At 37.2% G+C, this 26068-nt stretch overlaps 2 protein-coding genes across 2 annotated transcripts; both read right to left on the bottom strand.

Moving 5' to 3' along the window:
- Nucleotides 1-7983: 7983 nt before the first annotated feature.
- LOC115506325 (myelin P2 protein) lies at nucleotides 7984-12192 on the bottom strand. Its single transcript, XM_030304287.1, has 4 exons — nucleotides 12093-12192; nucleotides 9489-9661; nucleotides 9060-9161; nucleotides 7984-8034 (listed from the first exon to the last, which is right to left on the bottom strand). The coding sequence occupies exons 1-4, from the start codon at nucleotides 12163-12165 to the stop codon at nucleotides 7984-7986; spliced, it is 399 nt and encodes a 132-aa protein (XP_030160147.1). The 5' UTR covers nucleotides 12166-12192.
- A 9937-nt stretch (nucleotides 12193-22129) lies between these two features.
- On the bottom strand, nucleotides 22130-25569 carry LOC115506413 (fatty acid-binding protein 9-like). Its single transcript, XM_030304396.2, has 4 exons — nucleotides 25445-25569; nucleotides 23042-23214; nucleotides 22469-22570; nucleotides 22130-22307 (listed from the first exon to the last, which is right to left on the bottom strand). Exons 1-4 carry the CDS (start codon nucleotides 25515-25517, stop codon nucleotides 22257-22259), a joined length of 399 nt encoding a protein of 132 aa, XP_030160256.1. The 5' UTR covers nucleotides 25518-25569; the 3' UTR covers nucleotides 22130-22256.
- Between the last annotated feature and the right edge of the window lie 499 nt (nucleotides 25570-26068).

The raw sequence follows: 26068 nt of genomic DNA, 5'->3' as shown, positions 1-26068 counted from the left end.
AAAAATTTTTTAAATAAAAATAAAAAATTCAAATTTCTTCACTTGACCTTTCAATCAGAATTAGAGGTTTATTTTTTTTTCAACGTTTATTTATTTTTGGGGGGACAGAGAGAGACAGAGCATGAACAGGGGAGGGGCAGAGAGAGAGGGAGACACAGAGCCTGACGCGAGGCTCAAACTCACGGACCGCGAGATCATGACCTGGCTGAAGTCGGACGCTTAACCGACTGCGCCACCCAGGCGCCCCCAGAATTAGAGGTTTAAATACATGGCTATATTGCAGTGGAAACACAGTGGAAGGAATCAAATTCTCCTTGGAGGCAGGTCAGAGAAGTTTGCATGGGATTGATGTCTCTTGAAGGTGACAAGGAATCTGCTGGATGGGAAACAGTGTGCGATGCAGAAGGGAAACTAGGTAAATGCTTATCTCTGTCTACATGGAACTTCTAGAAGTTTGGGAAGCAAGTAGCTATTAAAGTAGAAAACTCATGAATATAATAAGGCTATTTCAATATTAAATAGCCAATCCTATTAGATACGATGATATAAAATTTAGAAATAAGTGGAATCTTAGGATACCTGAGGGGCTCAATTGGTTAAGCTTCAGGCTCTTGGTTTCAGCTCAGGTCATGATCTCATGGTTTGTGGGCTCAAGCCATGTGTTAGGCTCTGTGCTGAGCCTGCTTGGGATTCTTCTTCTTTTCCACTCTCTCTGCCTACTCCCCACTCACGATCTCTCTCTCTCTCTCAAAGTAAATAAAGTTAAAAACAAAAAAAAGAAGTGGAATATTAAAGATCATCCAAATCAGCCCTTCCTTTTAAAGAGGGAGAAACTGGAGGTTTGCAATGTAAATGAGCTACTGAAGGTCACCCCACGCAGGTCAATAGAACCAGGATTCAAGCCCATGACTTCAGATGCTGAATGACATTCTATTTAACAGCATCTTATCTGATCTGTTTCCTTTTACTAGTGGCATGAATCAGGATTTTAGTATATTTGACTTCATTCAAATTTTTTAAATATCTAATCATTTAGGAGCCTACTAAATAGGAAAGGTTCTATATTCAGTAATTATTTGGAGTACTTCACATACACACACACACACCAAAACAAAAAACGTAAATGCTGAATAGAAGGATTTACATGTGTCATGTAACAATAGACATAATAATATTTTACATATGAATAATGCATTATACTTTACAAAGTGCTTTCATATGCATATTTCTCCTCCCACATCAGCTGTGTGAAGCAGCCATTACTGCCCCCATTGTACAAATTAGGAAATTGCAAGTGGCAAAGCCAGGGTTCAAATCCATATGTTCCCACTACCCTCGAGGGATTCTTGCTACTATGCTCCCATCCCCTCTTAACACATGAAATATGTAATAGATGCCCTGCATCTTCCCATATTGGTCAGGAATTTAACAATTGCTGGGACCTAGCACTTCTCAGGAAGCTTTTAATGAACACAAAGCTTTTAATAAACACAAAATTTAGGACATGGTATGTCACCTTCAACATTAAACTGTCAAAAGTTCAGAAAAAAGTAAAGCCAATGGATCACTGATGTAGTAATTAGTAAAAGTTTATTGTGTATACAGCAAGAAATTTGCAAATCGGGAGCACTCGAACAAAAACATGGAATGATGCTCAGAGGCATATTGTTATAAAGCAGTTCACAGAATATGGAGGCGGTAATTGTTTATTCTTCACAGTGACTGGTTACAATATTAGAATTTTCTTAAATGAAAGGCACTTGGTTAGTGGTTACTTCATATCAATTTTGGGGAACAATTTAAGTTTCGCTTATAATCTTCATAGGCACAAGCATAAACAACCCAAGTCAAGTTAGCCTCGCTTGTCTTGCAAAATAAACTAAATTAAGCTTTGTTTGGATGACCAAATTGGTTTTGTTTGCTCAGGGAATTTTCAAGTTTGGTCCCTGTTTGTGTTTGATTGCAGTCTAGCTGAGAGAGATGGGATTGACATGAATGAAGCGTGGTATGATATCAGATAGGTTTTAATAAAAATCTAAATTTTTAGATTTGGCTGGCTTTAAATGAAGTCAGTATTCTCCAAATGCCAAATTACATCAAGGAAATCAAAGGCCAGCAGTGATTCATTTTGGAAATCCTAAATCTGAACTCTATCATCATTTTACTCTACATTATTTATCTTATTTAGTGCAATTTGCATGCATTAATAATTTGAAAGAATGCAATTATAAATGAAGAATAAGTGCACTATAATGCCAAATGCAAGATTGTGCAAAAATTCATGTCCATCTTAAAATCCAACAAGGAAATATTATTTGGTCTCAATGGATGTGAAACTAAGACTTGTCACAGATCTAGTTTTCAAAACTCTTCAACTATAGAGGCATCAATCCTTTGGTGTTGCTGAGATATTCACCTTGCACCAGCAGACCAATTTGAACTGTTGCATAGCAGTTGGTTACCAAAGAGAGGATTTTAGATAGTGCCCGAATTCCAAGCCAGAGATCTGAAAATTTTGCATGCCATCACTGATTTTCCCAATAGACAGCAAAATGTGCAAGATGCTATTTTGAAAATTAGTCCCATACTATATTTTTTTGAGTAATTTGAACTCATTTTCTAAATTATGCTGAAAAATAGTTTCTATTTTGCGAGGGTTGGCATGATTGTATTGCTTTGTTTCCCTGTTGCTCCACATTTGGCTATTTTGAAATCTTCACTTTTCCATATGTCATGGATAACGGCCAACTGTGTTAACTTCTGTGGAAATAACAAAGATAAGAAGTAGACAGTTGCTTCCCAAACAAAAGACTTGATTATATCTGAGTTGATTTTACCATAGTATTTTCACTACCTCTTGTTACTTAGTGTCACGTTGGGGACATTTGGTACTCCTGACTTTGATCACCTTTCACTCCATTTTAATTGATAGCAACATGATAATAGCCTACATCAAATTTCCAACTTTGGAAGACTTTGGCACAACGGTTCTCAAACTGGCCACACATTGAAATCGCCAGAGGTGTTTTAAGAAAACTACTAATGCCTGGGTCTCACCCATTACCCATAGATTATGACTAAGTGGGTATGTGTTACAATCTTGGCAATGGGATGTTTAAAAACTTCCCGATGATTCTAATGTGCAGCCGTATTTAGAGAGGTTCCACTTAGTTTAGAAGGAATATTTTTTAAAGGTAAGCCAGAGCGACTTTTTAAGAAATTACAAAGTAAATCTTTAGTCAAAACTTAGAAATATTACAGTCAACATAAAACTAACACTGTCATTGATAACATCTAAGTACCATGCTACTTCTAGGCAGTAGTGTGCTAGTAAGTGGGTCTCTTGATTGTTTTTATGTTGGTGTAAATAATATTCTTAGTAAATTTAGCCAGTTGGTGTGCAAATCAATATCAACAGCTCTGAGATCTTGAGATCTTGTGAATTCTCTTCATTTTGAGGTATAATAAAATGACCTATTTTAACATCATGTTTGTTACTAAGTAAACAATAACAAAAGACAGTTCTCTAATGCTTTTCCTGTGCCAAGCACATTACATATACTTATTTATTCCTCACAACTCTTTGAGATATGTTCTATTATTATCCCCAGTTTTACAACGAAGGAACTGAGGGACACGGAGGTTAAGTAACTTGCCCAACGACACATAGCTAGTAAGCAGCAAATTGGAACTTGAACGAGGCAGTCTGATTGCTCTTAGCCACTATGTTATATTGACAAGAGCTTTTTGTTCTATCAAAAAGAATTGAGAATCAAAATTATATTCTGAGACCATGTTTGAGTACTGCGGAGCTCTCGCTCCCTCCCCCACTTTTGGTTGTTTGAAAATCTTTTCCAAATCTAGCAACACGTATCACCTGCTGAGATGATTATTTTGTCTTCCTCGTTATCAGCACAACTCCACCGTTACTGTTATGAAAACAGAAACTGCTCGTGCTTTTTGGACAATAGAGCAATTATATTTATTGAGGAATACATTTTATTGCAAGTCACATTACTACAACCTCTAAAAATAGCACCAGTTTAAAAACTCTCCTTTTTTTATGGGTTTCTCTAGCTGGAGCCAAAATAAATAAATAAATAAACACACCTCAGTTATGATGTTTCTCAGACATGTGTTGACCGAATGCCCAGAGACAGAAGAAGACTTGCCAAGGGCAGGTTTGTTTGGTTTTTTTTTTTTAAAGGATTTTGTTTGGAAATGACTTTAAACTTGCAGGGAAGTTGCAAGAATCAAACTATTGCAAAGAAAACACGTGTAGCTTTTAGTCAGGTTAAGTTTTACCCTGTGTGCTTTATCAATTGCTCTCTTCATGGGTGTATGTACTAAATGTGTGCACACACACAAACACACATACTTTTCCTCTGAGTTTTTTTTAAAAAGTACATTGCATATATAATGGCCTATTACCCCCCAAATACTTCAGTGTGTATTTCCCAAGAATAAGGATATTTTCTTACATAAACACAGCACACTTCAAACCTAATTTACCATTTGTATTTCAATTGACCAACTAACCTAATATTGTCCTTTGGAGCATTTGTTTTACCTCTAGTACAGGATCTAGTCTAGAATCACTTACTGTATTCAGTCATAACATATTCTGAATGTAACTTAATCTAGAACATTCCACAGAGCCTTTCTTTGTCTTCTATGACAATGATGTTTTTGAAGAATTCAACCGACACCACCCTCCTCTTTTTTTGAGAATGTTCCTCATTTGGAATTTGTCTGATCTTTCCCAGTGATTAGATCCAGATAAGGATTCCAGGCTGAAATACTACATAAATGATGTTCCTTCTCAGGGTATCAGTTTTGAAGGCACATGTTCTTCTGCCCCTCATTGGTAATGTTAGGGGTGATTACCCAGTCAAGGGGTTATCCAATTTTTCCACTGCAAAGTTAAACTTTTTTCCCCTCATAACTAATCATCAATCTGTGAAGAGATACTTTCTTAAGATAGTTTCTTACCAAATGAATATCCTCCTAATCAAAATCTCCCTCTGGATTTAGCATTCATTGGCAATTCTTGCCTGAGCCAATATTTACAGTGATGGTTGAATAATGATGACTTCCATTTCTAACACTCCTTCCATATTTACCAGTCAGCCAATGGCATTCTGATGTAAGGGACCCTGTTCTCTTTCTCCCTATTATCATTATGGATTCATAGATCCTTATTTTTCCTTCAATGATTTATAAGTTATTATTTTTCTCAATTATTTTTCAAATTGTCCCAGTTTTTACCAAGGGGAGCACCTCCAAGCTGGCTTCCATGTTTTGGTGGCTTGCCTCTATTATTTTTTTTAAACACTTCCTTACTTTCTGGTATAACAAAATATTTCAGGCTCATCTTGTACCTACCCTGACATCCTATCAGAATTAGTTGTTTCTCCAAGGAATCCTCATTCCTTTTAGTAGGAAATGATAGTGGTCACCAAGGTCTGGGCACTAAGTGGGCTCATTCCTACTGAGGTGTCATTGCTTCTAAGCTCTTTGGGCAGATTGAGCTAGGAAATATATGGGTGTATATACACATACACATAAATATGTGTATATACGCACACATAAATGCATGCAGGTATGCATGTACAATTAATACACATATGCACAAATATACGCATGCCTTAGAAACCATAAATTTACATCTGTTCCAATCCATTCTCACATGATTCTCTCTTGCCTGCCCCCCTGATTTGTTATGTTCCTCTTCCACAGTGAAATCCTGGCCCCTAACAACATCAACACACTTCTCATTTGCTCAGTCATACAATACATCTGAAATAGTTTCATTATTACTTGGGCACAGCAGTCACACTTCCTGCCTGTGCAAAATCAAATGGACCCAGTAATTCTATGCCCAGCTATTTATACAAGGAAGGAACTCAGAGGTCCACCAACAGCCTTGTACCAGAATGTTTACAGTAGCTTTATTCATCATGGCCAAAAACTGGATATAGGCCAGTTATCTTAAGAGAAGAATGGATAAGCAACCTGTGATATGTTCATGCAATAGAATACTACTTAGCAATAAAAAGAGCAAACTACTAATGCATGCAACAATATGGATGGATTTCAAAAGCATTATGCTGAGTTTTCAAAGGCAAACAGAAAGAACACATAATGTATGATTCCATTTATATGAAATCCAAGAACAGGCAAAAATAATCTCTAATGGCACACCTTTAGAGATACTACAAGAAACAGACATGTTTCTAATAGAGAGGTGTTGCCAAGGAGGCAAAATAAAGGTTTAGCAACTGGCCTCTCTTCAGACAGAGGCAAATCCTGTCTCTATCACTTTGTGATTTTGCACAAGTTACTCTACACTTGTTTCCTCTTTCATAAAGTGGGAATAATAATAGGATCTACCTGCTAGGGTTGTTGTGTGAAGTTATATTAAATATGGCAACATGACATGTAAATCATCTGATAGAGAGTAAATGAACTTGGCACACAGTACACATATAACATTTGGTCGCTGTTATTATTAGCCTAGGATGTGTGTTCATACATTGTCCTATACGTGTGTACTGCTGATTACATTGTCGCTAATCAGTGACAATGCTCAGGAAAGCAATGCAGAAATATTTACTAAGAACCCATCAGGTTTTCTATAGTCTTTGATTTAGTGATCCCTCTCCTAGAAAAAGTAGTCGGCACAGTCAGATATATACATGAAGGCAATTTTTGCAAAATAATCTGTAATAACTCCAAACTGGGCATAACATAAAAATAGAACAGTTGTATTATAGAACCATAATAAATTAAGGCATATCATTAGTTGAAATGTGGAAGAATCCTTGTGAAAGTTACAAAAAGCAGAATGCAAAAAAAGTATGAGCCCTGTGGTTACAGATGAGTACTATTATGTCCACATGCACAAAGTGATAGCTCATACTGCGTAGAATGGAAGCAGTTGTTATCCTCTTTTTAAGATTTTTAAGGAGCACCTGGGTGGCACAGTCAGTTAAGCATCAGACATTGGCTCAGGTCATGATCTCTCCGTTCGAGGGTTCGAGTCTCCTTGTGTTGGGCTCTGTGCTGACAGCTCAGAGCCTGGAGCCTGCTTCGGATTCTGTCTCTCTGCCCTTCCCCTGCTCACACACTCTCTCTCTCTCTCTCAAAAATAAATAAACATTAGAAAAAAAATAAGAAAAAAAGATTTTAAGAATTTTCCTGGTTACCTTTTCATTTAAAAAATGTATACTTTTTTGGATTAAAAATAATATTCTTTGTATAAAAACCCAAACATGAAAGAAAAGTATAATGTCAAAACCAAATGATAGAAACCAAATCGCTACTTGCTTTTGGTGGAAATGGGACAGGGCAGGACAGTGATCGGGAAGAGACATGAGCAAACCTTCTGGGATTAAGGAAAGGCACCACTATCTTGATCAGGATGTGAGTTATATGGGTGCGTGCGTTTGTCACAATGGCTTGAATTCTACCCTTAATATCTGTGCATTTCATTGTCCATAAATTACCCCTCAATTTTCAAACAATTGGCTTGAGTAGAGGCTGCCCTTTTCGCTGGGATAGAACTCTGACTTAAATCCTTTCCTTGTAGTTTGTCTCGCTTCTGATCCTCTTCCCATTATGCTCCTGCTACCCCGATCAATACATTTACTTCCTTTTACTATCCAGTTACTTGCTTTACTTTCACTTCGATGCACAAAGTACAACATAAGTTAGAATTTCACAGATCACTAAATGACGTTATCAAGTATTTAGGTGTGGCCAGTATACATACTTTAATACAGTAAGGAAATGCATGCAAATCGAAAATGTTTCAACAACACTGAATTTTAGATTAATCCTCAGTTTAGACCTTTACCTCTCTGATCTATTAAGACAAAAGCAAAAACAAACAAATTGCAGTGTAGTCGGGCCTTGCCAACGAAAACCGTTGATTTCCAACATCAAATGATCAAATGCCACTTCAATGAGGAAATGATTTTCTCAGACCTTCTCATAAATTCTGGTGCAGACCACGCCCTTCATTTTACATTCCTTAAGAAAAGAGAGAGATTCATTGAGTATCTAAAACTCAAACTAGAAAACGGCAAATTTGCAAATAGCAACAGAAAATAAAAACAAGCTCAGAATATTAAACTTAGAAAGAAATAGAACATCAATGTGTCAGTCTCCAGCAATTCAGATTTATAATAATTGAAATAGGAGAAACAGTTTTGAAGTCAATCTATGTTACTATAGAAGAATTTTCTTAAAGTGGCAGGTTTTTATGCATAATTTGCATGCATTTGACTCTACTAAAAGTGGATTTCAAAACTGTATGCATATCTGCATCATTTGAGGAACATTTAAAAATACTGATGGCTCCTTCTTCCCCTCCCAGAGATTTGCATTTAATTGATCTGTGTTGGGGCCATATATTGGTATTCGCTCCCCATCTAAACCTATGTTGTAGGTAGGGATAAGAATCTCTAAACTACAGGGAAAAAAAAACATTTAAAATTACAGGAATTTATATTCACTGTATGTATTAGTAAGCACAGAAGCAAAAACTTAAATCATTAAAGGCCATCCCATGCAACCCTGGTCATCATTCTTATCTGCTGACTAAAGGGTTTCCTATGAGCTGAGCTTAAATTATTGACCTGGTTTAGTTCAAGTTCTTTGGATTCTTGAAAGCAACACACTTAGCTACAAATATTTTATAATTGAGCTGTTCAGGAATACTTTGCTTTTAAAACTTAGATTTGTTTTTCTCTTTGTGAATCCAAACTGGTGATATTTATGCATACTTTTTTGACTTTACTATTATTTTAGGTGTTATTTCTAAAATAATGAATGGGCTTTGTTATTTCTAAAACCTTGGACCTATACTTGAAGTACTTATCGCTGAGTCTTCATGGTTAAAATATCACCTAATCATTAACTCTGACTTTATTCTTAGCCATTCTTATCTATTTGTATTGCAAAGGGGAAAAAAAGAATATTTCGAAAAAAAATATATAACCAGTTTCTCTATTTAATAGCATTATTTTTGTATTTAGAAGTGAAAATATTCTTACCACTACCATTTTCCCATCCACCAACTTTCTTTTTATTGTTGTCTCTTTGTCATCCCATTTCTGCACTTGATTCAATGAGCCTCTTGACAAGGTTACAGTGCTCTGCAAAGACAAGTTCCCATAATCAAGTTGCTTGGACTTTGGTTGATTAAAGGAGCCGTTCATTCAGTATTGAATTGTTTTCATAATAGATGTCTCATGAGGTACGTTCATTTTTCTATTTTTACCTTATTTTTTTTTAAGTAGGCTCCACTCCCAGCGTGGGGCTCAAACTCACAATCAAGAGCCTTGTGACTGAGCTAGCCAGGTGCCCCAAAGTCACATTCATTTTCAGTGGAATGAAGTAGGTCTACCCTTTTGAACACTAATAGGAATAATCCTCTTGAGCCACAGACTGATCCAACTTTGGAGAGAAACATTAAAATTTACCTTTGTTTTCCTGTTGTCAGCTGTGGTTTCTTCAAACTCTTGGCCTAACTTGAAGGAGATCTCTGTATTTTTAAACGTACTTTCGGTTCTTATAGTTATAATATCCCCTTTCTTGCTGATGATCACTCGGGGTTTGGCCAAGTTTCCCAGTTTTCTGGTGGCTAACCCCACACCTGAAAATCAAGATAGTGTTAGAATTATGTTGACCAAGAGGTATACCTAGAGAGACTATGAATGGCCACCATCTTTTATTTTTTTTTTTAATTTTTTTTTTCTTTCAACGTTTATTTATTTTTGGGACAGAGAGAGACAGAGCATGAACGGGGGAGGGGCAGAGAGAGAGGGAGACACAGAATCGGAAACAGGCTCCAGCCTCTGAGCCATCAGCCCAGAGCCCGACGCGGGGCTCAAACTCACGGACCGCGAGATCGTGACCTGGCTGAAGTCGGACGCTCAACCGACTGCGCCACCCAGGCGCCCCCACCATCTTTTATTTTTAAGCTTATTTTTTTATTTTGAGGGAGAGAGAGAGAGCACGCGCATGAGTGGGGAGGGGTAGAGAGAGAGTGAAAGAGAGAATCACAAGCAGACTCCTCACTGTCAATGCAAAGCCCAGTGTGGGCTCTAACTCATAAATGGTGAGATCATGACTGAGCCAAAATCAAGAGTTGGATGCTTAACCGACAGAGTAACCCAGGGACCCCTGAATGGCCACCTTTTACGCTCAGTTGTGTCTCAGGTGTGGAGATGGCAGGTACTGTCACTCACTACCAAGGACCTCCTCCCACGTTTAACCACCTCATGGAAATACATGTCCATAGACTTAAATAGCTGAGGTTTCATTATTACAAAAGTAACGTCTCCAGATTTTAAGTAAAAGCGTTCAGCCTAAATAGTGCAATTTATCCACTTTTACCACATCCAATCCCACAGACTTTGAAAATCACTAATATTTTCTGTGGATCATTCTGGACATTTTGGTTTTACTTATAAATAGTATAGGTATATTTTAAGTGAGACTGTGACAGATATACACTGTTCTATGATTTTTCCCCTCAGTAATATTGTGGATATAGAAAAGCCCCCACATCCTTAATAGAATCTCATTTCTGAATTTTTTTTTTCTGGCCCTTAAGTTTAGCTGGTAAGAAAAAACTTTCCATTTTTCTTCAAGATCTGTACCATTGCAAATGATCATAGGTAACTGATTTTTTTTTTAATTTTCTGTATCTGAAAAAGAAAACAAAACTAGGTTCCTGTTTTATTACTATTACTACTAAGGCTATAGAAATACATGGAAAAGAAATGTCAAATGAGAGAATACATGAAGGAAAAACTAGTTTTGCCTATATGTGTATATATGAATTGTTATGTTTCATAATAGATGTCTATGTCTATATATATATATATATATATATATATATATATGATCTCTGCAGTAGAGTCTGAGAATCTATACTTTACCAAACCCCTAGGCGATCTTATGCATTCTAAATTTGAAAATGACATACTTAGGGAGTCCTTCATTGAGACTCTTGTATTTTGCTTCTTCCTCAGATATTAAGTCACATCCACAAATCTAACCAACCTCGTAGTATGGATCTATCCCGATGGGTTCTCATAGTTTTCTAGGCAACATAACAAGATTTTGCTCATTTTATCTAAAAGTAGAATCTTTCTCATAAGCTTTCTGAACAGTTAAGTAAAGCTACAGACACTTTGAAAAACATGGCAACCTGGGTCATTTGACATCAGTTTCTATTATATTTACACAGCTCTGGAAATTTCCAAAGACTCTTCAAACTTATTGTGCTCATATGGAACATTCTCTTTTTTTTTTAAGTTTATTATTTATTTCTGAGAGAGAGAGAGAGAGGGAGGGAGAAAGAGAGAGAGTAGGGGAGGGGCAGAGAGAGAGAGAGAGAGAGAGAGAGAGAGAGAGAGAGAGAAGAGAATCCAAAGTGGGCTCTGGGCTGATAGCAGAGAGCCCAGTGTGGGGCTCAAACTCACAAACTGCAAGATCATGACCTACGCCAAAGTCGGAAGCTTAACTGACTGAGCCATGAAGGTGCCCCAAACATTCCCTAGAATTAGTATAAAATAAAGCTGATGCAACAAATGACTGGATTTTCCATCTTCATCCACTGCTCCAATTCCAGAAAAGTCTGAAATTAGTGTAAATTTCTGGTTTACCTAAACACTAAAATTTTAGATTGAGGTTTTCTATTCACTTTAGTATATTCAACTGCCTATTTTATGAGCACTTCAGTTGTTATAAAACTAACCTTCAGAAAAGCCAGAGGATGAGTTGACTAAGCCTCTAAGATTTCTTTCCTCTAGGTCTGAAAGCAAAGCCCTACTGATATGAAACTACTCTTGAAATCAGTGGAAGTTCCATATATTTAAGCAGCTCTTATTTAGGTTAAAATCTATTAAAATATCCACAAGCAAATGCAAATAAATTATTTGAATTCCACAATAGAAGACTAATTCTAGAAAAGGATTGTACTTTCCCAGAGTCCTGGAAAAGGAATTAAAGGGAAATAGTCATGCAGCTTTCTCAAAAGTGATCTTCCCAACCAGAAAAACAAAAACATTTCTTACCCAGAGCTTTCATGTAATCATCAAAGTTCTCACTGGAGACGAGTTTCCAGGTGCCCAGGAATCTGTTGCTCATTGCGATGGATGAGAATTCAACACAGTTCTAGATGAGATTCAGGAGATTCAAATAAGATGCTGAAGGCTCAGAAGATTCTTTTCAAAGATGTCCAAAGCATGTGACTCTCACAGAGACCCAATGGGGAAAAGCAGTGTCAGGACTCGGCAATGAATCGTCCATTAGGACAAAAGAAAGCCCCACATAATGTTTCCTTTAGTCTCCAAAAAATTTTATAAAGATCAATGAGAGTACTATTTGAACCTTCAAAAAATTTTTTTGGTCAATCTTACATTTTTAAGAAGTGCTTAGTCCTTAATGCTTTGGAAAAGACTCCATGAATTGAATCTTATACCAAATTGAATTATATGAGCATGAATGAGTGTGTGTGTGTGTGTGTGTGCGCACGCGCGCGTGTGTGTGTGTGTGTGTTTAGGCATCTTGGTCACTCTCAATCCTGAGTCTGCAAAATTAAGAATTCTTATTGAAAGAGAAGAAAGGGAGGAAAATGTCCATGAGTATTGTGATATCCGCCTCAAATATGTAGTGGGAGAGAAATGCAGGGGACCAGTGTGAGGAAGTATTCATAGGTAAGGGAGGCTTGGCATAGTTCACATATCCCAGGCGGGCTGAGTGGGCAGACAATACGGTCAGTCTATTACAACAGAGCACAGAAATTGTATTCATGGATGGACAAGAAGGAGCACCAGAACACGCTCTTAGACCGCAGCAAAGATTTTCATCTAAAAAAACCTTTCAGTCTAAATTAAGCAGGTTCTTAGTCAATATAACAACTTTGAATGTAAAGCCTTTAAAATAAATCTTCAGTTTTATAAAGAGAAGGATTTTCTATGTAAATAATACTAATGTATATTGAGAGTTTGTTACGGGCCACTGTGCTAACTGCTTGTCAGGGATTATTTCACTGAATTCCCTCAACACCTCCCAGAATTGGGTACTATTATTACATCTATTCTACCAATGAGAAAACTGAAGCTTGGGGAGGTTAGGTAACTTGGAGGTTTGAACTTGCATTGTTCCCAAGCCTGGACTCTGGACCGTTATCTGACACTGCTCCCTTTATATCACATATGCACCGAGGCCTTGGCCAAAGGTCAGATCATACTGACATCCCCATGACTAGATAGAGACATTCATTCTCACCCCCCAAATCAGTAGAGGACAAAGTCAAGAGATGAGGCATCCAGGCTACTATGGTACATCAGAGCCTCAGTCTTTGACCAGGGGGAGCAGATATAAAACCACTTCAAATATAAATGTTGCTCTTGGGAATACCTTTTTGCTGTCATGCCTTTTCCTAGTGGTTTTCTAGATTGGCATTAATCCTGATTGTAAGACAACGGATATTACTAGGTTTTATATATTTGTACACAGGTTGGCACTATTCACAACAGTGGGAAATTCATCATGGGGAAATATCCCATGATCAGTTTGCTCATAACAGGTAGAATTGCTGGCCTCTAGGGTTTAGGTTACAAATGTTATAGCTGTGCCATAACCATTGCACTTATGTGGTTAGAGTCCAGATTGGGTCAAAAATATGGAATCTTATACAGTGATTCCAAGCCTCACCTTACATTACTCGTGCGTGGATAACTCAAAGTGGAAATGAAATAGTGACTAGAAAAATTCCTGAGCTAATCAGCTAACCCAATCCTAGACCCAAGAGAATATAACTGGAGGAAGGATATTGTACTGGAATAGAAGAAACAGCTATGAAAAAAAGGGCTTTTGATTAGCAAATGTGTTATTTTCTTAACCAAAACACTTAATAAAAATGGATGATGGTATCACTTGTGCCTTCAAAAAAATTTTCGTTACCCTACTTAATTGAGAAGTGAAGCTAAACATTCAACATTTAGGTGTTCTCCCTAAATCTGTGAGACCTTTAAACCATCCCACTTGAGCTGAGCCTTTGTATACAGAGTGACTGATATAGGAGAGCTATATGAATTTTCAGCAGTTCCTGTGTTGCTTATAGGAATAGCTGTGGATTGAAAATATAAACATCGAGCTATATATTAGCGAGGCTTATAACTTTGAAGCAATTTTAAACAAAGAAAAGAATTTTCTATTTTAGCTTATCAGCAATATACTGACTGCTAGAATTAACCAGATATATTCATACCAAAATAAAATTCTGAGACTCATGTGTGAACCAAAGGCACAGATCAAAGCAATGAGAGAAGATCCAAACTAAACCAGGATTAAGATATTAAGTCACTCTTACCTAAGAAAGCTATCAATATCCTAGTGACAAAGAGTGGATAACAAACACCAGAGCCACATTATAACTAGATACATATATTTATACTTGAACTAAATGTAGTCTGTTTACAGCATGGATTCACCTTTCATAGATTTATTGCCTATGTAAATTCTCAAGAAAAGGGGAGCTACTTGAATCATACACTGAAGAGAATGTCCAGAGGTCCAAACAAAATAGATAAAGAAAGTTTGCTCTAGATAATATGTTAGGTAAATATCTCTCACATATTGTCTTCAAGCTGTATCCCATTATATATTTGGGAAAGTGATAACCAATCATCCTATGGTAAATGAACAAAGAATTCATGAATGATCACCCATTTGAGTGCCAAAAATCTGACTCGATTCCTTTCATTCATTTAATTGCAAAAAATATTGAGAGCCTACTAAGTGTTAGGCACTGTTCAAGGTTAAACATCATTGAATAAAATTCCATGCCCTTGTGGAACTTACTTTCTATATTAAAATTAGTATATAGTCTGAAGTTATTTGCAAAATAGCAATACTGGGATCATAGCTGGTGGCAAGAAAAATATGTCAAACAATGGGTCACTATAAATAATGGTCATTTTTTAAATGTTCATGTTTTTAATAACTGAGAAAACAAAAAAGGACCTTAGAATTTTCACATCCTCATAATAGGTGAGGAAATTAAACTAACTTTACAACTCTGACATCTTAGAAAAGATGGATGATTTTTTAAAAAATTCTTCAAGGCATCAAAACTACACAAAGGCAGAGAAAAATTAAGGGTCTAGGATTTGGGTGAAAAAGGAAAGCCCAGAGGAATAGTCCCAATATTCGGGGCAGATCCCTGCCTTTCTACGATCTCTGAATTCTGCAAAAGGCAAGTGAGAGGCACAAGTCTGAAGAATGTTTATAACTGTGTTACAGAGTTAGGGGAACAATGAGGGAGAGTCCTGGTTCGTCATCATGCTTTGGTTTGGGACATTGAAAGGTTGCAGCATAAGGGAGAAGGTGAATTAAACAGGCCTGTGCTAGCATCAATTCCATTCTCAAAATTAGTTTAGTATGATCTGGACAGCCAGTGAACCTCACTACCAGCCAGAAGCAAAGGAAGATAATGTCACCGTAAGTCTAAATTATTTCTACAATTTTTTCGCATATGTTGTCAATCAAAAATAAATAGAACAGAGAGACAGGAAAATATGCTCAAAAAGCAAAAGAAACAAGAGTCAATAGAGATAGATGATTGACAAAGCGGATAAAAATAAAAACAAACATGTTATAGAAAATATCATCAAGACCAAATTTTTTTGGAAGCGCTTTTCCATTTATTTGTTTGATAATTATTTGTTTGTTTTTCTCTTTTGAAATTTTTTAAATTTATTTTTTAATTTACAAGCAAGTTAGTTAGCATATAGTACTATAGTGGTATCAGGAGTAGATTCCAGTGATTCATCCCCTATGTACAACACCCAGCACTTACCCCAACAAGTGTCCTCCCTTATGCCCCTTACCCATTTAGCCCATCCCCCCTCACAACCCCTCCAGCAACCCTCAGTTTGTTCTCTGCATTTAAGAGTCTCTCATGTTTTGTCCCCCTCCCTGTTTTTATATTATTTTTGCTTCCCTTCCTTTATGTTCATCTGTTTTGTATCTTAAATTCTTCATATGAGTGAAGTCATATGATATTTGTCTTTCTCTGCCTGGTTAACTTCGCTTAACATAATACCCTCTAGTTCCATCCAAGTAGTTGCAAATGGCAAGATTTCATTCTTTTTAATTGCCGAGTAATACTCTATTGTGTGTGTGTGTGTGTGTGTGTGTGTGTGTGTGTGTGTACACCACATCTTCTTTAGCCATTCATCCATCAATGGACATATTAACTCTTTCCATACTTTGGCTATTGTTGATAGTGCTGCTATAAACATGGGGGTGCATGTGCCCCTTCGAAACAGCACACCTGTATCCCTTGGGTAAATACCTAGTAGTGCAATGGCTTGGTCTAGGGTAGTTCTATTTTTAGTTTTTTGAGGAACCTCCAACCTGTTTTCCAGAGTGGCTGCACCAGTTTGCATTCCCACCAACAATGCAAAAGAGATCCTCTTTCTCCGCATCCTCGCCAACATCTGTTGTTGCCTGAGTTGTTAATGTGAGCCATTCTCACAGGGGTGAGGTGGTGTCTCATTGTGGTTTTGATTTGTATTTCCCTGATGATGAGTGACGTTGGGCATTTTTTCACCTAAGACCAAAAATTTTTAAGACTAATAAAAATTGGCAAACTTTTAGCAAGATGGACTTAAAAAGAGAGAGGGTAAAAGTTATTAATTGCAGGAATAAAAAAGGATATATTAGTATATCCTATAGTTATTAAAAATTATGGTTATATAACACAGTAATTTAAAAGATCATAAGAAAATAATAGGAGCTACTTCATGCCAATAAACTTTAAGATTTAAAAGAGACTTACAGGGACGCCTGAGTGGCTCAGACGGTTAAGCGTCCGACTTCTGCTCAGGTCATGATCTCGCGGTCAGTGAGTTCAAGCCCCGTGTCGGGCTCTGTGCGGACACCTCAGAGCCTGGAGCCTGTTTCAGATTCTGTGTCTCCCTCTTTCTCTCTCCTCCCCTGCTCATGCTCTGTCTCTCTCTTCTCAAAAATAAATAAACGTTAAAAAAATCTTAAGAGATTTATAAACTCCTTAGAAAACACAATTTACCAAAAATAATACAAGAAGTAAAAAATGTGAATACTCCCAAATCCATTATTATCACCATGGTTAAAATTGCTCTCACAAAGATACTCTGGGCCTGTGAACTTCACCAATGAATTCTTACAAATATTTCTGAAAAAAATAGCACCAATCTTACACAAAATCTTCCAGAGAATAGGAAAGAAAGTATTAATTTCCAACTTGCTTCCACCAGGTGTTCGTATGTACTCTTCTCTTTTCCTGGAATGTTTAACCACTCCCATGTGTTTAATCCTTAAATCTCAGCTCAATCATATTTTCCTACCCTTGGGTTGACATCCTTTAGATTTCAATTCAATCATCTTTCTTAACTTCTTCTTGTATAACATCATTTAACAGTTACTGCAATGGTAATTTTTATTAATTTTGGATGTTATTTGATTAATATGTATATCACCCACTGAAGTCTTGATTCCATACAAGTGGGGAAAACATGTGATTTCACTCGTGTAGTATCCCACGTACATGACAGTCAATGAATATTTGTTGACTGACTGAATGAAGAAAATATAAAATTTTCTACTTATAGGGGTTATTATTTGCATTAAATCAGATAATAAATAACATAAAAAAATCTAAAATTGGTGCTTATGATCAATAATATTGTTCTGCTAAACTTCCTTCTCTCCTCTTCCTCCCCTACCTTTTTTTTCTTGCCTTTTTCACACACACTGGAAGCATGGAGAAAGCAAAGGCGGTGGGGCACGTCTAAGTGTGAAACTTAATGGCAGCACTCATTCCCTCACTGGTCACTCTTTTAGTGGCGCTTTTTTCCGTGTCCAGGATGACAAGACCATAGCACACCACTAGGAAAGTGCACATAAGTTGATTCCAAGACTCATTGTACATATTCTCACCTGCATGCATCTAGACAATAACTCGACACAAATTTATTGAACTGAGGTAGCACTGGAGAGAACGTGGTGAGTGAAACAGCAACAGTTCCTGCCCATAGGGGCCTTATATCCTAGTTAGGAAGACAGACATTAAACAAACGGTCAGAGACATATTAGAATATCCAATTATTATTTTCCTTTTTCCCAATTATTATTTTTTATCATTTGCAGATGGAGGTAGTGAGGATATCACTAAAGAGCCAATGAACCATTATTATGTAGGAAGATCCCTTATGAAATTGTTTAGACACCAGATGCCTTGAGACTGATGATCTCATTTATCTTTAGAACTCAGCCGCAAAGGCATCTGGTGCCCCCACCCGAGACAGCTATTTGACAGAAGGTGACAATGGCACTTCAGTCTTGATATCTTCCTATTACATGTTTCAGATGAGTGTTTTTCTCTACGTTTAACAATATTGAGATTATAGTTGCTGTCTTAATGCAAATCATTTCTTGTAAGCTCCTTAGTCACCAGTGGATATTCTATCTTTTGGTTGCTATGGTGACAGTTGCTGTGACATTTACACTGCTCAAAGGTGGTTAATAGCTTGTCTTTTGTTGAATGGCAATAAAGAGAGGGAAGTAGTTTCTGATTCCTCCAAACAATGCATTAAGCTTTGTTTTTTCTAGACTGTAACGTACATGGCCTCTTGCAAAATCTAGTCTAAGATTTCAAATCATTATTACTAATAGAACACCTGAGAATTAAAGTTACTCATTCACTGGGGAGGAAATAGAAGATAATTTCTGCATCTCAGCTTCTTTTGTTAGTCATTACAGCATATACTAAGCTGGCCACAGTTTTTTATTCAATTTGCATTTTTTCCTCTTAGTGAGAAAGTGACGTTCACAGCATTAAAGTAGGCTGTACTTTTCAGGCATTAGCATAAAGAGCCATAGGAAATACTTTTTAGGACTTAGCCCATCTGCTCCCTTACAGCTGATGGGAGAAAGGAATCCCTGAAAAATAATTCCCTTGCAAAGGATAGTGAGAAGCGTTAGCATGTCTAGCTTTATTTCATAAGGAACAAATATAAACTCGTAACAGTTAAGGTGATTTTCTAATCGTGTATTACACAGATAGCCTACCTTTTTTCTACTTTATTTCCTTAATTATGTCTTACAAATGTTTTCAATAATTGAGATGGTATAAAGGCCTTGAGAGAAAGTATTATTTACACACACACACACACACACACACACACACACAGTAGACATACATGCATACACACACTGTATTTTCCCTAAATGTTCAATTTAGAAATCTTAAGAACCTGTAGGTTTGGGATTAGGTTGTTTCCTGATATTTCACCCTAATTTTCCAAGTACACAACTCTGTAAAGCAAATAGACTCCATTTTGCAAAGGAGAAAACCAAAGTGGTTAAACAGCTCACGCTTGCTCACATAGGTGTCCACGACAGAAGCAGGATTCAGTTGGCTCTCACTGCTTCTCCAACCCCATTCACTTCACTTCACTGCAGTGCATCTCTGGGGTAACAGACAAGTCTGATTCTAGCATGGGGCTGGTGTCTAGATGGTTCCTTCCCAGCCTTGTCCGTCTCCAAAACTTACACAGGATCTAGATATCAGACTTTAAAATAGGCAAACCAGGGGTGCCTGGGTGGCTCAGCTGGGTAAGCGTCTGACTTTGGCTGCGGTCATGATCTCCTAGTTCATGGGTTCAAGGCCCCCATTGGGCTCTATGCTGGCATCTCAGAGCCTGGGCCTGCTTTGGATTCTGAGTCTCCCTCCCTCTCTCTCTGCCCATCCCCCACTCACACTCTGTCTCTCTCTGTCAAAAATAAATAAAAGTCAAAATTTTTTTTAAAAAATGGGCAAACTATATTTTCCCTAAACGTTCAATTTAGAAATCTTAACCTGTAACTTCAGGATTAGGTTATTTCCTGATATTTCATCCTAATTTTTCCATCTAGATTACTATCTTTGGCATAGTTAGTTATTTTTAAGGCCAGTGAAGAAAAGCATGGACTTTTATGTTTATTGCATTTTTGTGCAAAAATTTATGAAAATTAAAACACTAAGAAGGTTCAAAACAAATTATTTTGTCAGTGTTATTTTCCTTCGTGGCTTATAAAAACTACTATTACTTCCTTCATTTCAAACCCTTTTGGAAAGTGAACAAATAATGGCTTTTCATTGCTCAACTCACTGTAATGAAAAGCTCCATTATTTCCAACACAAGTTAACAAATATGACACACTATTATTTACTTACAGATAGATAATGATAAATCCTGTACAACTTGACAGATACGTTATCATTTACTTACAGATATATGATAACTTTTGAAGGCAAGTCAAATATACCAAGTGACTGATCATGTGAAAGTCCTTAGGAAAGACTAATAATGATTCTTAGTATAAGCATCAGTGACTTTTTTTCTACAGAAATTTTGACGTGCGTTGACTGAGAATAAAAGTAAAAACAGTAGGGTTTCAAGATGCCAGCCTATTTATAACATCAAAAGTTGTGAGCTCTGTGCCTAACATGTTGCTGTTTTCCAGCACCTAATTTGGTTTTGAACAGTTGTCAGAGTAAGAATTTGTTGAGTCAATGATATCCTCAGGAGTAGTATGTTTTATTCTACCTACTAAAGACACAACACGAGGCTTTTGTTTCATTTAAGTTCTTTGTACTTTGAGCTGTGGCATAAAGAGGAGAGAAATGAGTCTTGAAAATTGAGACCTGTAGTATTGTTTTCTTAATTATGCCTCCGTAAATCCACAGATCTAAATGAGTAAGTGCCTAGTGCTTTTTAGAGTAGTATCTTCTTCCTAACGGTTGTGGGAAACCCTAATGGTTGCGCTCTGAGGTGTTGCTAAAGTGGCCTGTCATTTGCACGCCCCTTGCAATCAGACTGTGTTCTGATTAAAGAAGGATTGGCCCGTGTCCCTCTTTGTGCAAGGACACATTGGGTGTTGAGAGTCCCTTTGACCTCTGGGGAGCAAGCGTGGTCACAGTTTGTACACACTTGAGTCCTTTAGGTAGGACAGGCCCAAGTCCTGCGGGAATGCCTGTCATCGCCCACATCCAGCAGCTGTGTGGCCACCACCAAGCCCATCACTTCAGGCGCACAGCTGTGTGCTTAGGCGTCTTCAGGGTTTAATATGACAATCCTAGATCCTCTCCTTGGCCTAATTACTTTCCTTGATTTGGTTCCCATGCTTATTCATTTTATAGATTACCTTTCAATTTCATCCCTACAAAGGCAGCCATACCCCGCAGTTTGCCTAGGGCAGTCCCCATTTTTGCCTGTTGTCCAAGGGTAATTATTGATACAGTCCCTTTCCACTGTAGACAACAAATTACATGGACATTCTACTTTAGCCCATATTAAACCTAACTCTCACGACTTATTTTTGACTGACTGCTATCAGTTTGGAATTTAAGGTACAACATGGTATTTACATAATTCTTCCTCTTTTCTCTAAACCCTGAGAGTACTTCCTAGTAACAGTAGTTAATGAAATTATTAAGGGACTTTGTGTAGCTCTAGATATTATATTCTTACCAGGAACTTAGAAATTCAGTACTGGCATTTAATATAAGGTCATTCTGCAAAGACTAAGTTGTAAACAGTGGTGACAGGTGTACTGGCCTGATTATTTTAAGTGGGCTTATGGACGAGTGAGACAATAATTGTTTCAAATGTTCTTCTACAATAATTCAACCACAGTGTCACAGTGTATAATGTCCAGGCTGTATTTTGTGCTCTATCCATCTATATAAGCAGGGCCAGCCTTTTGCAAAAACAGAAAGTCAGCATGTTGGTTTCCAGCATCTGTACTGCCCAAAGTAGTTCCTAGTGGTTGTATCTGCAGTGTATTATACCCTCTTTGAGGTCACAGGAATTTCAACAGAGCACTCTTTGACAGAATGCCTTAACTTAAATGGAATGGGTCCACTGGAGGGAACCTAAGGACTATAGAAGTCAGGTAGACAGAGGGTAGGGGAACTTTGGTGCTCTCATAATCATATAATAAGCAAGTCGCTTCTTACCTCACCAATTAATCAGCTTGTCCCCAACCCTCACTATCACACAGCTCCAAAACTGCACTTAATTTGATGGTTTTATTGAGCAAATTTATGTTGAACAATTTTTTTAAATCAATGGCCCTGAGGCATATCTTCTTCAAGTCCCAGTTTCTTGTTAGTGAACAAGTTTCCACTGATGTAGAAATTTCCTTCATACCTTTTCATAAATGCGAGTGCTGACAGTTTTATTCATGGTATATTCCTAAAAGCAAAGAGGGATCTATTAGAGTTGGTGCATGAAGGTTAAATTTGCTCTACCCCTCCTTCTCCAGACTCTCACATCAGGATGTAAAACAATTGAGTAACTTGAGAAGCATGCCTCAAATAGGAGTATCGGAAAATTTCAATTTACAGAAAACTCACCACTACCATGTTTCCATCTACAATTTGTCTTTTGATTGTTGTCTCCTTGCCAAGCCATTTTTGGACATGAATCATTGAACCATTGCTTAATGTTACGATGCTCTATAAATGCATAAAGGAATCAGTTAGAAATAGCAATTCACAACATTTTCACCTACAGAAGACTTTTCATCTACTTTTTCATTTCTGTTTTGACATTTTTTTCACCCAAATTCTCCTTTCAGTTCTTGTCATAATTTATTATCATCAAACTAGAGAGGTACCAAGTGAGTATTCAGTTAATGCTCTCCTTCCCCGAACAATACCTAAACTATTTGTGAATAATTGTTCTCTTGTATATGCTCTTTTATGCAAAGAGATCCGAAAGAAATAAAAACACATCAAATTTTTTGGCCTGTTAACCATCAGAATAACTTGCAAAAGGGTTGAATTTAGAGATATGCAATAGTAATGAACAAAACAAGCCCAAAGTGACTTGGTAATTAATCAAATTAGATATGAATGAACCATGCTCAAGTGCTTCCTAGTTTTTTCTGGATTGTGGAACACCAGGAAGACTTATTTAGTTCTTACCTTCACTTTCCGACTGTCTGCTGTGATTTCATCAAATTCTTCCCCCAGTTTGAAGGAGATTTCAGTGTTCTTGAGGGAATTTTCTACTTTGATGTTCACTTCATCCCCATTGGCACTAATACTGATTATCGGCTTTGCTAACCCCGCCAGGTTCCGGGCTGCTGCGCTCATTCCTGTAAAGTGGAGAAAGCAATATGACTTCCTAACACATTTAGGAAGAAGTGCTAACAACCATGTTGGAAAGCAATTTAAAAAGAATACATACTTCCTCCGTTCAGGTTTTGGGTAATGCGCTGTAATTTCTTCAATGCTCACTGTAATAGCTAGGTTGAGCCAAGCAAACTCATTGAGAAAATGTGTCAGTAATTACACTTGACATTTTGAAAAGCTAAATTCACTTTTTGAGGCTATTGTGCCTCATCGAAAATCTTGGAGACTCATGCTTCCTCGAAAATGTATAGCTGCATGGTGCCTTTTAGTGAATCAGAACTCATGCTTTACCTTGTGGAGTGTTACAACAGCTATGAGGGGGGTATTACTATCTGCATTTTAGAGATGAGTACACAGCATCCTAGAGAGAGAGAGAGAGAGAGAGGCTTATTCTAAGTGAGGTGTCTGGTAAGTAGCAGAGCTGAGATTTAAACACAGGTTTTCTAACTGAGAATTTTAGCACACTTAGGAAAAAAAAGCAAAACAAGAAATACAATTTAAAGTATCTAAACTCCTCGAAAAGAGTATGACTTAGGAAGCCCAAGCCCCTCTTTTATTTGCAGATTACATTCAGATCTAGCCAAGAAAAGAGGAAGTAGACAAATGACAGTTTGGCTTAGAGCCTGGCCCTGTTCAGGTTGGGGATTGTCCATGGTCAAACTTGATTCCTGTAATAGGTGGGCAGAAGAGCTGAATCTTCTCTCCCTGTACCAATAGCAAACTCGATTTTGCATTCAGACTGTGAAACTAACAAGACAGACCTGACTGTGGAGAAGCGGTGTTAGCTGTGGATGACAAAAGAGAGAAGAGCGAGGTGGTTATAACCTGGGCTTGGCCACTTGTGAGCTCGGGCATGTTATTTCCCTTCTCTAACCTTCAGCTTTCTCAATAGCAAAACGTGGACAACTATAGTGCTTGCCTCCTAGCTGTGCTAGGAGATTAAGTGAAAGCACTTAGCATGGCAGTGGCACATAGTAGGTGCTCAGCTGTTATTCCCTCTTGTCCTCTGCCTCAGTCCACTCTCAGTCAATCAAGGGCTACTCTTGCCATAAGCCCAAAGTTTCTTAGATGCCCCCAAATTTAAACTCAAAACAGGTGGGTCTATGAATCCATGAAGAAATAGAGAGGTATGTTTCTCCTATCTCCCTAAGAAAGTTAATACTAAGCATGAAAAAGGGACAAATGTTACATTATGAACACACTGACTTATTATGCATTGATCACCTCAACCAAATTTAAAGAAGAAAATAAGGTTAAAAAATTCTTGGCTTTATATGCAGTTTATTATTGCAAGGAAGACTTCTCTTAATTAACTATTAAAAATTAATTATTAAATAATTACTGTTCTTCTAGCATTAGTGAAGAATAGTTGAGTTGCTATAGACCTGAGCCATTATAATTGATGTTTATGAACTTGACTATAGAGCTAAAGAATGGACAGGGTTTAGACTTCTGAGAAATAGCCAATGGAGAGACATTCAATGAGTAAAAATGTTCCATTTCTCCAATAAAAAATTTGAAATTCTTCAAAATAATGTTTTTTAAGTATCTCTCATATATATGAAGACTCTAAAACATTAACCAAGTAGAAATTTCATTTGTTGCTTTTGTTCTTTTGAAGTTATAACTTAAAGCAAAGCTTGAAACAAATTTAGCTGATAAATTTAATTATAGAAATTATTATCTGTAAATTTGAAGCTAAGAAATGCTATTAAATGAAATGATGAAGCTGGGGAGAAACTCTATCCAGGGGATAGGATGAATATTTTCAAAAAGGATAAATGGACTTAAATATAAAGATAATGACAAGGAAGTATATGTGAGCTTAGTATTCCAAAATGAGACAATTATTACTAGTTATTTAAAAAAACAGGGCACCTGGGTGGCTCAGTTGGTTAAGCATCCACCTGTGGCCCAGGTCATGACCTCATAGTTCATGAGACACACAGAGCTTGCTTGAGATTCCCTCTTCCCCCCCCCCCCCCGCCCCTGTCCTGCTCATTCTCTCTTTCTCTCTCAAAATATATATACTTTTTAAAATCAAAAGTAGATACATAAACTTTGTTAATCTTACATGACTATTTCCTAAGATCACCAAAAAGAGAATTATAGGAAGATTTATTGTGAAATGCAAAGCTGACCATATAACAAAATGTGTTGCCAGTTTCTAAATCTTGTAATGGTATTTCTCACCTAGTTGTTTCATGTATTCCTCAAAGTTTTCACTGGAGATCAGCTTCCAGGTTCCCAAGAAGGGCTCAATCATGATGGAAAGCTTGTTGAGAAGAGGCACTCACAACCAAAAGCCAAAGAAACTCAGGGAATACAGTGCTGCCAGTATCTTAATTTAAAAGGCATCTTCATCACGTGACTTCTGAAATAACCAATGAACAGCAGCAAGACCAAACATTCTAGGCACCAGCATGACTCATTTTATTCACCCCCAAATTAAGAAATGGAAAATCAACATGTAAAGCTGAATTTAAGTCAATGATTATAGCTTCTAGGAAAGAGACTTACACCCCCAAGTCACTTGATAAGTATTATTTCTGGAATGGAGATAATTTTCAATAGCCCTTTGAAATCTGAATGCTGAGTCAACTCTTTAGGAATATCCCAACAAATGTCCAATAAACACCTGACTAAGGTGGTTTCCCCACCTGAGAGGAGAAGCACACCCTTGCTTGATCCACCTCAGCTGTTTTTTGTTTGGACACAGCATGGTTCCAGAGTACACTCTTCATTAAAATAATAGTGTCTCCTCCCTTCCTTGCAGGGTTGATGAATTGATACCAGTTAACGTAACTGAGATGTCTT

Source organism: Lynx canadensis, chromosome F2, assembly GCF_007474595.2.
Source record: "Lynx canadensis isolate LIC74 chromosome F2, mLynCan4.pri.v2, whole genome shotgun sequence".
NCBI lineage: Eukaryota > Metazoa > Chordata > Mammalia > Carnivora > Felidae > Lynx > Lynx canadensis.
This window is presented reverse-complemented; position numbering and strand designations above follow the sequence as displayed.

Excerpts from the sequence above, each read along its gene's own strand:
- LOC115506413 (XM_030304396.2), bottom strand. The coding sequence starts at position 25,517 with ATGATTGAGCCCTTCTTGGGAACCTGGAAGCTGATCTCCAGTGAAAAC. Across the intron at positions 23,215-25,444 it reads GGAATACATGAAACAACTAG|GAATGAGCGCAGCAGCCCGG; the intron begins GTGAGAAATACC and ends TCCACTTTACAG. Across the intron at positions 22,571-23,041 it reads CAGACAGTCGGAAAGTGAAG|AGCATCGTAACATTAAGCAA; the intron begins GTAAGAACTAAA and ends ATGCATTTATAG.
- LOC115506325 (XM_030304287.1), bottom strand. The coding sequence starts at position 12,165 with ATGAGCAACAGATTCCTGGGCACCTGGAAACTCGTCTCCAGTGAGAAC. Across the intron at positions 9,662-12,092 it reads TGATTACATGAAAGCTCTGG|GTGTGGGGTTAGCCACCAGA; the intron begins GTAAGAAATGTT and ends CTTGATTTTCAG. Across the intron at positions 9,162-9,488 it reads CTGACAACAGGAAAACAAAG|AGCACTGTAACCTTGTCAAG; the intron begins GTAAATTTTAAT and ends TTGTCTTTGCAG.